Here is a 13,557-nt window from a genome sequence, read left to right as displayed (position 1 = left end):
ATCGGTTCTTAAACTTCACCACACTTTGATCATCAACACTAAAATAAGGACCACACCTTCGGCAATTAACTTCTTGATATGTGGAATTTCTGAAACATCTTGCCTTTGCCCTATAATAATTTGCTCAAGTAGATCCAAGACTAGAGCAATATGGGCTAACACCTCAGAATGGTTGAGAGACAAAGATTCTTCTTCAACTTGATGTGACTTCCAACTTAAGGCATCAGCTACCACATTAGCTTTTCTAGGATGATAATGAACTTCTAAATTGTAATCCTTGATTAATTCAAGCCACCTCCGTTGCCTCATATTCAACTCAGATTGAGTGAAAATATATTTAAGGCTCCTATGATCCATGTAGATATGCACTTTATTTCCCAACAGGTAATGCCTCCAAATTTTTAGAGCATGAACAACTACAGCCAGCTCTAAATCATGGGTGGGATAATTCAACTCATGCTTTTTCAAATAACGTGAAGCATAAGTGATCACACGTCCATCTTGCATGAGCACACATCCTAGTCTAGTCCTAGAGGCATCACAATACACATCAAACAGTCTATCAATATCTGGTTGGGCAAGAACAGGAGCAGAGGTAAGAAACTTCTTCAGGGCTTGGAAAGCTTCTTCACAAGCTAGACTCCATACAAATTTGACATCCTTCTAGAGCAACTTGGTCATTAGTTGAGTTATTTTAGAAAAATCAGGGATGAAGCACCGATAATACCCATCAAGACTAAGGAACTGATGAATCTAATGCACTGACTTTGAAGATTTCTAATTTAACACATCCTGCACCTTGCTAGGATCCACAGAGATGCCTTCAGGTGTTTGGACATATCCTAAGAACTACAGTCGATCCAACCAAAACTCACACTTGCTGAATTTGGCATACAACTTATGTTTCGTTAACAGAGTCAATACTATCCGAAGATGCTACGCATGCTCTTCATTGTCCTTGGAGTATATCAAAATATCATCGATGAACACCACTACAAACTTATCCAACTCTGGCATAAAGACTAAGTTCATGAGGTACATGAAGAATAGAGGAGCATTGGTGAGGCCAAAAGACATGACTAGGTATTTATAAAGCTCATACGTAGTAGAGAAAGCTGCCTTTGGTATATCTTGTGGCCGGATCTTAATTTAGTGATACCCAGAGCGAAGATCAATCTTTGAAAACACTTTTGCACCAGCCAACTGATCAAACAAAGTATCAATATGAGGTAAAGGATACTTGTTCTTAATGGTTACCACATTGAGAGGGCGATAATCCACACACATCCAAAGAGTTACATCCTTCTTCTTCACAAAAATAGCTAGACAACCTCATGGTGAAGAACTAGGACGGATGAATCCCTTCTCCAACAATTCCTCTAGCTACTTCTTCATTTCTGTCAGTTCCTTTGGAGCCATGCGGTAGGGATGCCGTGAAATAGGAGCAGTACTAGGTTCTAACTCAATGGCAAACTCCACATCCTGGACCGGTGGTAACCTAGGTAGGTCTTCGGGAAAGACATCTGGAAACTCACAGACCATAGGAATAGAGGCAAGGTCAGGAGAGGCTTCAGTATGAGCAACAACCGGAAAGGTGGGGACTGAAGGCATAAGGAGAGATATTCTATCCTTATAAGAAGGAAGATTCAACTCAACAATTCTCTGTCTAAGGTTTAGGACTACCCCATAATTTTTCAACCAGTTCATTCCCAGAATTGCATCTATGCCTTACCTAGGCAATAACATGAACTAGAGACGATAAGAGTGAGTTGCTAGTACTAGTCTCACTATGTCCGTTCGAGTGTTAACGCAGAACTATGCACCCAGAGTTCTGATTCTATAGGCAATAGAGATAGCCATAGTAGATATATTATGCCTTTGTGCAAACCCCATGCTCATGAATGAATGTGATGCACCAGAATTAAATAATACATATGCTAGGTGGGAATCAATGGTGAACATACCATCCATCACGGGCTCTCCCTGTGGAATCTCCTCAGCCTTAGTGAAGTTAACCTATCTTGAGCGGCTCATGGGCACCTTCTTCCTGATGATAGTCCTCTTGACCATACGAGAGTTGGTTGAAGGCTAAGAAGACTAAGTAAGCTAGTTCTAGGGGCACTCACGAGCATAGTGGCCTTCCTTGCCACACTTGAAACAAGCACTCGACTTGTTCTCCTAACCCTGATGAGGTAGAACTTGCTGTCTCTAAGGCTACTACACCTGCTGAGTAGGTGCACGGTACTAAGTGGGAGGTGCCTGGTGAGTCTGCTGAGTCTGGTGAGGCGACTGTCCACTCGAAAAGTGATAGGACACCCTCCTCACAACCTATACCTTCTGATACTATGGGTGACTAGAAGACCCAGTGATCACCCTCTTGTGCTTCCACTTAACCTAAGAGTCACGCTGAAGTCCCTCCATAGCAATAGCAACATTCATCAAAGCACCAAAGGTCTGATAGCCCCCTATATATAGCTTCTCTTGCAAGATGCAAGAGAGACCACGATTGAAATAGTCCATCTTCTTCCCATCAGTATCCACATGAGTCCCAACATACTGTGCAAGATGGTTGAACTTGTTCACATACTCTATCATAGTCATGTTTCCTTACTTCAGCTCCAGAAACTCAGATAGCTTCCTGTTCAGCAAACCAGTAGGAATATAGTACTGACAGAAGGCAGTGGTACTCCTACCAAGTCACATGGTGGTCTATAGGCTGTATGGCATTAAAAGTGTCCCACCAAGCACTGGTAGATCCTAGAAGCTGTTGTGTGGCAAAGCGTACCTTTTGCTCATCAGTCACATTGAGCAGCTAAAACTTCTGCTCTAGAATATGAAGCCAATGCTCCACGTCCAGAGGCTCAGCAGTCAGTGTGAACGTGGGTGAGTGTGTCCCTAAGAAGCCCTGATAGGAAATGGGCCTCTCAGGACTGTGGGCACCACCCCCGTTCCCGCCATTACCACCAGGGCCTCCACGGGCAAAGCCACCAATAGCCTATGCCAGCATCTCCAAGGCACGGGCCGACTCGCGATGAGCAGCCAACATCTCAGCCATCATCTCGACATGGGTCATCGGACGTGGTGGTGGCGGCGGAGGAGGAGGACCAAGGAATGGGGCCTCGTGGCTCTCCCCGTTGGCATTGCCATGATCATCGCCACGACCATTATCGCCCTGGTCTTCACCAAGACCATGGCCCATCCTAGCATTGGTGCTTTCACGACCAAACCTCAGGTTCATCTGTAAATATATAGGAACCCACCATTAGGGACAAGGCCTCCATATTTAGAAACAAAAGGCTAAAGAGATGATAAGGCCCAATAAATGGTTACTAGCGAGACTTTTCCTTAAGAGTTAAAGCATTTCTCTTTATTTATTATCCTATCAATTTACTACCCAAAATTATACGTGTGGGGGAGTTTAGTTTAGGCAAGATTCTCTTTTCATGATACATGGATCGACCTATTCGTTCAGTCAAGCCAGAATATAGCGGTATTCGCATATAATTTTTGGCACAATGCACACTCACTTCCCGTACGCTAAACGATTCTTACGTAGCGTAAGTTAGTGTACCTATAGAAGATTGATTAGATAAAACCAATGTCACTATCCTAGATAGACCCTACTACTAGGGGTTATACTTATTTACGTAATTTATCGTATCCTACTTTTCACAAAGCTTTTGTTGGTCAAATTTTAGGTTTTAAAAAGAGTTTTTTAAACTCATAGACTCATTATTGGCTCTGATACCACCTATGACAGAACCATCCAAAATAACATGGTTTTGGAGGCACTCATCTTCCACTAGACACTAAGCACCTCGAAAGTTAGCTACATCTGACAGCTTCATCGAGCCCACCCCAAGGGAGAACTCAAAACAATCCAAGTTTTACATCTAGAATCCAATAATGAGTACAAGCTTACAATACTTAGTCCATTTCATACAACAAGAGTTCTTAGAAATTATTTATTACAATACCAGAGTTCAGAGTGCGATAATTAAACAGCAGAATGAAAATAAACATCTAGCAGAAACGATACAAGCATCTGTCTGTGTCCACCAGAAGAATCCTACACACAATATGGGTTTGCCGTTTTCTTTTTGTTTGTGAAAAGCATTACTAGGAGTATGTCCTTATGATAAAATTTTATTAGCAGTCATGATTACTTCATTAGCTAACCATTCTAAGTAAGCACCTGTTCTACTTTCAATCAAGGGTTGAGCAATCAGAACCATTTTACCATCTTTCATCTTCTAGTTCTTACTACGGTGCTAGACCATAGCTAAGTCATACCGTCTCATGGAAACAACGATTCGTGAACCAATGTATCCTAGCTGGGTACCCCGAAACACACGCCCCGTTTGTACCCTAGGCATAAACAAGACCAAACCCTAGGCATAAACAAGACCAACCCATTCTACTCCTGTCATAGGGTCTAGGTCCCCATCTAAACTTAGACTCTAAACCCCCACACTTGAGATCTGGTCTTAGTATGGTCCTTAGACCTCCACCTTTACCCGCCTCTAATTAGTCGGTACGAAAAGAGCTGGAACCCATGACAAGAGCGTAACGAGCATTCCCGCTCTCATAAGCATGTATGTGCTCAGGATAATAAGTCTGTGATCTGACTACCATCCACAGCAATGGGCGGTCCTTAATCGACATGAACAGGGAAAACAGTGTAACCAAGCTAAGCCCCATTGGCCACGGGACACAACCTATTACATCCACCAATATCCATACCATAGCCCTTCCCGGTCTCCATTTTTCCTTTCATCATTTCATTATGGGAGTAATAATAATCACCTATTGTGAGTAACGGTAGGTTACTCACGCAACCAAAAACCTAAGCATAGCAGCTATTCGAACCTGTACTAGCAGGACTCATAGGACAGTTATATCTATGCATGTGGTTTTCATAAAATCCTGTAATATAAATGCACATCACATATATATATTAAGTGATTATAAAAAATAAGGGTTATGCATCGGGGCTTGCCTTGGGCAGGCGCGGTGTCAACTGAGTCAGTCAGTGGTGGCTTCGGGACCTCCTTCTACACGAGAATCTCCTCCTCGTACTCCTCGACGATCTCCTCGAACTCACGATCACCGGTGGTCATGATCTCCGTCAACTCATTCTCTACATGCATGCGATGATGATGCAACACTTAGCATTTATGCAACAATAACTCTTAAAATAAGAATATGCATACTAAGCTACTAAGCTAGCTCTAATGACTAAGGTACTAAGCTAACTATCATCTTTACCAAGCAAAGTGTTGGGTTCAACTAACAAACACCTAGCTTTACAAATGAAGGATATATCTTTATTTCTACTAATGATTTAATGTATATTTGAAACAAAGAGCATTTAACTACCCTAATGTTTAGTCTAATCTAAGGCTACAAAAATTACAGTGAGCACATAATAATATAATGAAGCTACCATAAAAATGTTAGGACTAGAGCTATCACCAATTTACCACAAAATTTTCCTACAATATTTAACCTAATAATATTGAGCACTCTTAAATGATTTAATAGCTTCTAGTATCAACATGTATATATATGAACTAAATACACTAACAGATAGAGCACACTTTTAGGAACCTAACAAAATTTATTTCATAATTTTTGGACACCTACATGATTTTATATGATTTACCAAAGATCAGCTTAAAAATTAAATTAGAAAACTATTTCTAATTCCTTATGAAAAAGAAAAACGAATTCGCTTGCGTGGCCCACACACGCAGCAGCTGCGATGCGGCCCACGCGAGGCCGGCCTACAGCGCGTGATGGCCCACGGCGGGGGAAATCCCCCGCGCGCTGGCCTTTTTGCAAAATAGACCTCGCACTTCTCTCGAATTACAACTAAGTGCTAACACTATTTCCCCCTCTCTCAAACCTTCTCACTTAAACCCCCTGGCTTTCCTAGAATTCCCCTACGCACACCCCCGGTGACCCAGTGCATGGCGGCACGGCTGCCGGTGACACAGCGCGGCTGCGCCGGCCACCTGGGACCAGCGACAGGCCACCTAACGGGCCGATCACCATCTTTGATGGTGCGGTCTGTGCCATGTTACTTCATGGAGGCGTCGTCGAAGTTTCTACTCATCGCGAGCCTTTGGGGCAGGTTATAGGGCGAAAGTCCTCATGCGCTTCTTCCAACATTGATGACGTCTGTGGATATCATTCCCTTCTTGAAGGCCTTGTTGGAGCACATCTGCTGCCGCCCCGCTCCTCTCGCCGGAGTGTCTTGTAATGTGCCTACGTATGCTTCATCTTGCTCTCCACATTGGTCTGTTCAACCCCATGTTTGGCGTTGCCGCGGTCGTTTGGTGGTTCGCAGCGGATGCTTGGCCACTTGCGCTTTCTTTGATAGATGCTTTGCCGTCGTTGCTGCTTTGGTGGATACTTTGCCGCTGTTGTCGCTTGGGTCTCCTCACTTAGGCAGAAGCTTTGCTGCTGGGTGCATGATGACTCCCTTTCTGGCGGATGCTTTGCCGCTTCAGGTTGTCTCGGGCGGATGCTTTGCCGCCGATCTCGTTTCATCACCATTGCGGTTTCACTACACGGAAGACTACCAATGTGTTGTTATCTTCATGTTTTAGGCTCAGACAGTCAGGTGTTGAGGTGGAGGGTCCCCCTCGTTTTTTCTTGTTATATCTGATGGATTTTGCTGGTAATCCTAGGATTACTGGCGAATCCTGTATAACCTTAAACTCTACTTCCTCTTAATGAAAAACGGGTGAATGGCCCGATGGTAAAAAAAAAAAGACAAAGGCTGCTAACTAACCTTGTGCAATGTGAGGATGCATGCATGTCAGTGTCGTCTACTCATCTCTGCCACTTGTTCTCTGCAAAAGGTTTTGCCAGTTGCGCCGGCAAGCTCTCCAAAATTGCACACACAAAAAAGAGTGAATTGAAAAAAAAATCCAAGTTGACTTTGGCAATCAGACAAAAATGCTAAGACAAAAACGCAAAGCATCCTGTAATTGGTTGGTCTGGTCGTCTCAAATCTCAACCTTTCGAACATTGATGAAATTTGCCGACAGTCTCCTAGCACAGCCGTCAGTTTCTTTCCTGTTATTACTTTTCGTTGCATGTGTCCTGTGCTCCATCATTATTTTCTCGCTCGTGGCTACAACAAACTCCACTGTCAAAGGATGTCTGGGCTGGTGACTAGCTGAGACAGCTGGCGTGTACACATCTACTAATCTACAGACTAGATCAGAGGTGAAACTGGTTTGCATTGCTAGACGCACTACTACAACATGCAAACATCTAGCATCCATCTCATTGGCCAATAATTATGACTGAACTATATATGAGTATAGAGAATTAATTAGTACGATCCAAGATTTTACCAATCATTTTTTCATTTTTTTCTCCAATTAATTTAATGAGAGAGAAATTGTAGGGGCTGTTTGGTTCCGGCCACAATTTGCCACAAATAATATTAGGCAAGTGTGGCAAGCCAAAAAAAAAAATATGGCTAGAAAATTTGGAGTCAACACCTTACCATGGCTAAAAGAATCTTGCCATAGTTTTTTACTCTATGACATGTGTAACCTAAAAGAATATTGTTTAAGTTTAGCTGTCAACCAAACACTGCCTAACGTGAAGTGTAACCAAGTGTGACTACCAACCAAATGCTATTTTGTAGCCTCCAATTCCAAAGGTCCATTTATCCTGTAGGCTATAGCAAGCTGGGTTAGCTTTGGCAAGCCAAGCTGGTCGTATAATTCTAAGTGAGAGTGTCGTAGCTCTGACTACTGCAGCATTGTCCCTGGTTTAAGTCAGAGGAAGACAAAAAAAAAATGGAAACCTACTACAACTACTAGTGGACAGAAGTAACCATGGCTAGTAACAACAATCTCGTTAGGCGCCAGCCGGGATGCACGCGCCTGCTGCAGGTCACACCGCCACGTGTCCTGCTCGAACAGCCGTTGACCTCCATTAATCACTGGCAGGGTTAAGGTAGTCAATGCCCAGAACCAAGAGATACAGTTACATGGAACGATCAGCTCAGTCAGTCAGCTGGAGAAGATGACGATGATGGCACACGCACACTCTGAAAGATCAATCTGAAGGTGGCATTTTTTTGTAGCTGCGGCGTCCAGACGCATCCAACAGATTGAGCCAAACCAAAGCAAGCACTCTGCATTCAACAACAAATATATATACGGCACACTAACAAGAAATACTAAGAAACTATAGAGATGGGTCTCAAATCATGACAGCTACTACCTACTTTATAAATCACTCACCTGAAGAATTAGGACAGGTCAGGTCAGGGATGTAAGCTAAGCAGCAGTATTAAACTTGAGCTGCAACGTCAAACCCAGAGTGCCTTCTCTCTCTTTTCCGGCGATCGACATGGGGAGCAGAGCAGCGGCGATGCTGCTAGTGGCGCTGTGCGCGGCCGTGCTGAGCGGCGCCGCCGCGCAGACGCAGCCGTGCGCCGCGGCCGACCTTGCCGCGCTGCGCGGGTTCTCGGCGGGCCTCGACGCCGGGGTCGACGTCTGGCCGACCGCCGCCAACGCGTCCGACACCGCGTGCTGCGACTGGCCCGGAGTGACGTGCGGCGAGTCAGCGGTGGACGGCACGGCGGTCGTGGCCGTCGTCGGGTTGGCGCTGCCCAACCGGACGCTGCGTGGGCAGGTGTCCGCGTCGCTCACCGGCCTCACCGAGCTCCGGGTGCTCAACCTCTCCGGCAATGCGCTCCGCGGCGCTCTGCCCGCAGGGCTGCTCCGGCTCTGGAGCCTCGAGGTGCTCGACGTCAGCGCCAACGCGCTCGCCGGCGCCCTGGCGGCGGCCGGTCCGATCGACCTCCCGGCGGCACGCGTGTTCAACATCTCGTACAACGCGTTCAATGGCACCCACCCCGTGCTCCTCGGCGCGCGCAACCTGACGGCGTACGACGTGTCGGGCAACGGCTTCGTGGGCCCCGTCGACGCCGCCGCGCTGTGCGCCGCGTCTCCGGTGGTGCGCGTCCTGCGGCTCTCCATGAACAGGCTATCCGGCGCGTTCCCCGCTGGGTTCGGGCAATGCCGGTCGCTCGTCGAGCTCTCCCTCGACGGGAACGGCATCGACGGCGTTCTCCCTGACGATCTCTTCGGCGTCACGTCGCTGCAGTTCCTTAGCCTCCACACCAACTCTATTTCCGGCGGCCTGTCGCCTCGCGTGCGCAACCTCAGCGACCTCGTCCGGCTCGACTTCTCCTTCAACGCCTTGTCCGGGCCGCTACCCGACGTGTTCGACGCGCTCACCGGCCTCCAGGAGCTCTCGGTGCCCAGCAACCGGCTCTCCGGCGAGCTCCCCGCCACGCTCTCGCGGTGCCGCCGGCTCCGAGTGCTCAACCTCCGGAACAACTCGTTCGTCGGGAACATCGGCCTCGACTTCCGCGCGCTCAACAACCTGGTGTACCTTGACCTCGGCGCCAACGGCTTCACGGGGCCCATCCCGGCGAGCCTTCCCGAGTGCAGGGACATGGCCGCGCTCAACCTCGGCCGGAACAAGCTCACCGGCGAGATTCCGCTGTCGTTCGCCAACTTCTCCTCGCTGTCCTTCCTCTCGCTCACCGGCAACAGCTTCTCCAACGTCTCGTCGGCGCTGCGGACGCTGCAGAGCCTCCCCAACCTGACCAGCCTGGTGCTCACCAGGAACTTCCACGGCGTCGAGGAGATGCCGTCGGACGACGCCGGCATCGCGGGTTTCCCCAGCATCCAGGTGCTGGTCATCGCTAACTGCGAGCTGCACGGGGCAATACCGTCGTGGATCGCCGGCCTCCGGAAGTTGAGAGTGCTGGACCTGTCGTGGAACCGACTCGCCGGCCCGATCCCGCCGTGGCTTGGGCAGTTCGACCGCCTCTTCTACCTCGACATCTCGAACAACTCCCTGCAGGGAGAGATACCGGGTAGCTTGACGCGGATGCCGGGGCTGATCGCCGGCGGCGCTCATGGCAGCGGCGACGACGACGAGGCGCAGGTGCATGACTTCCCGTTCTTCATACGCCGGAACACGTCAGTGCAGGGGCGGCAGTACAACCAGGTGGACAGCTTCCCGCCTTCGCTGGTTCTTGGACACAATAACCTCACCGGCGGCGTGCCGGGCGCGCTGGGGGCGTTGACCAAGGTGCATATCGTTGACCTGAGCTGGAACAGGCTGTCGGGGCCCATCCCGCCGGACCTGTCGGGGATGACGGGCCTCGAGTCGCTGGACCTGTCCAACAACGTGCTCTCCGGCGCGATCCCGGCGTCGCTAACGCAGCTCAGCTTCCTCTCCCACTTCGACGTCTCGTACAACAACCTCTCTGGCGAGGTCCCCGTGGGAGGGCAGTTCTCCACGTTCTCGCGCGGGGACTTTCAGGGGAACCCACTGCTGTGCGGCATCCACGTCGCGCGGTGCGCGCGGAACGACGAGCCGCCGCGCGCGGCGGACGGCGGCGGGGGCGGCAAGCAGGAGCGGAGCGCCAGCGCCGGTGTCGTGGCGGCGATCAGCGTCGCCACGGCCCTGCTCGTCGCCGTGGCCGCGGCCGTCACGTGGCGCGTGTGGTCGAAGCGGCAGGAGGACAACGCCAGGGTGGCGGCGGACGACGACGACAGCGGCAGCCTCGAGTCGGCGGCCAAGTCCACGCTGGTGCTGCTCTTCCCCGCCGGCGAAGAGGAAGGCAGCGGCAGCGGGGACGGGGACAGCGGCGAGCGCACGATGACGCTGGAGGACGTGATGAAGGCGACGCGCAACTTCGACGCGTCCCGCATCGTCGGGTGCGGCGGCTTCGGGATGGTGTACCGCGCGACGCTGGCCGACGGGAGCGAGGTGGCGGTGAAGCGGCTGTCGGGCGACTTCTGGCAGATGGAGCGCGAGTTCCGCGCGGAGGTGGAGACGCTGTCGCGCGTCCGGCACCGGAACCTGGTGCCGCTGCAGGGCTACTGCCGCGCCGGCAAGGACCGGCTGCTCATCTACCCGTACATGGAGAACGGCAGCCTGGACCACTGGCTCCACGAGCGGGGCGGCGCGCTGGCGTGGCCGGCGCGGCTGGGCATCGCACGCGGCGCGGCGCGCGGGCTGGCGCACCTGCACGCCTCGTCGGAGCCGCGCGTCCTGCACCGGGACATCAAGTCGAGCAACATCCTCCTGGACGCGCGGCTGGAGCCCCGGCTGGCGGACTTCGGGCTGGCCAGGCTGGTGCTCCCGACGGATACGCACGTGACGACGGACCTGGTGGGCACGCTGGGGTACATCCCGCCGGAGTACGGGAGCTCGTCGGTGGCCACCTACCGCGGGGACGTGTACAGCCTCGGCGTGGTGCTGCTGGAGCTTGTCACGGGGCGGCGGCCGGTGGACATGGCGCGGCCCGTGGGCGGAGGCCGGGACGTGACGTCGTGGGCGGTAAGGATGCGGCGCGAGGCCAGGGGCGACGAGGTGATCGACGCCAGCGTCGGCGTCGGCGAGAGGAGGCACCGGGAGGAGGCGGCGAGGGTGCTGGACGTGGCGTGCGCCTGCGTCAGCGACAACCCCAAATCGCGGCCCACGGCGCAGCAGGTGGTGGAGTGGCTCGACGCCATCGCCGCCTCTGCCTCGCCGGTGCCGCGGACGACTGACACAGAGCACGTCGTGAATAGTTGTAACTGGAGATGAATGGAAAATGTAAAATGAAAATTGGAGATGTGCACTTGTAAAACTAAAGTTTTGGAGTAGTACATTGATCAATTAACCGTATATATAATCATACATACACAGAGTAACTGCTGACACTGTAACAAATCAGAACATATTCTGCGTCTCCGGTCCTTTGGTTGAAAGAAATTGTTACTGTATGATCATTCATTCGCCATACAGTAAACATAAATATTTATTACTGACAGTGTGATCATTCATAGAATCACGGAGCTTGGTGCAAATATAAATACTAGAGTATATGTCAATTTGTTACTCCAACAAGAAGCTATTTTTGGTGCCTGGGTGAAAAATAACCTAAGGAAGAAGAGAAGCCGTCGTAGACACTCTACCACCTCTGTCTCCACTGTAACAGTAGCGGATCAAGAGCGGCTCGAAGCTACGCCAAATGACCCCTAAACTAGACTACACGGATTAACAAACATTGCCTCTCAGTTCCACGCTTTGTGGCCTACATTTGTGAAGGAATTATCAATAAGGAATCAAAAGAGTTATACAAGAAAGATTTCAAATTACCAAAGCTATGTTTTTATCACGAACAAAAAAAAAATGTCCTCGGGGACATATGCCCCCATATGCACCTAAATTGGATGCACATGAGGGCATATGAGGAGAGAGCGTCCGGCTGCCAGCTTGCTGCTCAGGAGTGAGGTTAGCGGCGACGACTCAATTGTTTATGACCGGTGACTTTTATATACTAATAAAACGTACTTTTGTAATCCGTCTTCTTTGTAGCGGTCGCGGAATCTACAACGAACAGTGGCACAACACACACACAACGGTTGGGTGCACTGACGCTGCCACTAACAGACTAGGATATGTGAAAAAACATGCTACAGTGAAAAGTGTTTAAACAGTACATAACACAGTGCATAAACAAATCGTGCGACAATTGCCCTACTTGACCATTATATGCGCATCTTACCGATCGACCCTCTAAATGACACCACAAGTGAACCGTCCCAGGAATTGAGATGAGGGCCAAGCTATTCACTTTGACGGCGGCGGCGAGTCTGGGACGGCTGCCGTCGCCACATACCTCTTCAGTACAGGCGATGCCCCCCATCCTCCTATCTACCGATATAGCCGTTGACAAGCAAAAGAAGCGGCACTCATAAGGTGTATGATGTGGTGTTCATCCCTAATTAACAATAGTGCAGAGAAGATGCAATTTGCATCTTCGCTAGACTGACGATAGACAAGACTAGCAGCAAATGCATTTTATTGTTTTCACCGAACGAGGGAAGGAAGAAGAAGGTGTGTAGTGTGTCATTCTAAAGTTATCTACTCCCTCCATCTAGAAAAAATACAATTCTCGTATTTTGAGAAACCAAATGTTTCTATCAAATTTATATGAAAAATACTAACATTTGTGAAACAAAATAAATATTATAGATTAATTATGAAATATACTTTCACAATAAAAAGATTTGGAGACATAAATATGAATACTATTTACTGTAAACTTGATCAAACTTAAACTACTTGATACCATAGTTGCATTCTTTTATGATTGGAGGGAGTACTATATTACTATGGAATAAAAAAGTATGTGTGAATGGCTTTTTTTTCTTCAAAAAAAAACTGAAACAATACAACAATACAAGCAAATCACAAATCCTAACAGCGAGGGCTATAGTTCGATGACAGAAGATATGGTGCATGCAGTTCTAGATGACGATCTATGACGCACTTTGATCCGGTGTTGCCCAAGCAGCGATGGGTGCCCCACGACCAAATGTAGCCACACAGTTGCCGCAGAAGGGCTTGCTTAGCTCAGGGCGTCGGGAGATGCTCACATTTATGGTCACCCACAGCACCATAGGAAGCAGACTAACATCAGAATTGCGATGGATGCTAGACCGCCTTCCA

At 49.4% G+C, this 13,557-nt stretch overlaps 1 protein-coding gene across 1 annotated transcript; it reads left to right on the top strand.

The window, feature by feature from the left end:
* Nucleotides 1–8,279: 8,279 nt before the first annotated feature.
* Nucleotides 8,280–11,747, top strand: LOC136466542 (phytosulfokine receptor 1-like). Its single transcript, XM_066464985.1, has one exon. The coding sequence runs from the start codon at nucleotides 8,383–8,385 to the stop codon at nucleotides 11,644–11,646; it is 3,264 nt and encodes a 1,087-aa protein (XP_066321082.1). The 5' UTR covers nucleotides 8,280–8,382; the 3' UTR covers nucleotides 11,647–11,747.
* The last annotated feature ends 1,810 nt before the right edge of the window (nucleotides 11,748–13,557 follow it).

Source organism: Miscanthus floridulus, chromosome 7, assembly GCF_019320115.1.
Source record: "Miscanthus floridulus cultivar M001 chromosome 7, ASM1932011v1, whole genome shotgun sequence".
Lineage (NCBI taxonomy): Eukaryota > Viridiplantae > Streptophyta > Magnoliopsida > Poales > Poaceae > Miscanthus > Miscanthus floridulus.
Note: the sequence above shows the minus strand (reverse complement) of the source record. Positions and strands in the feature narration are given on the sequence as shown.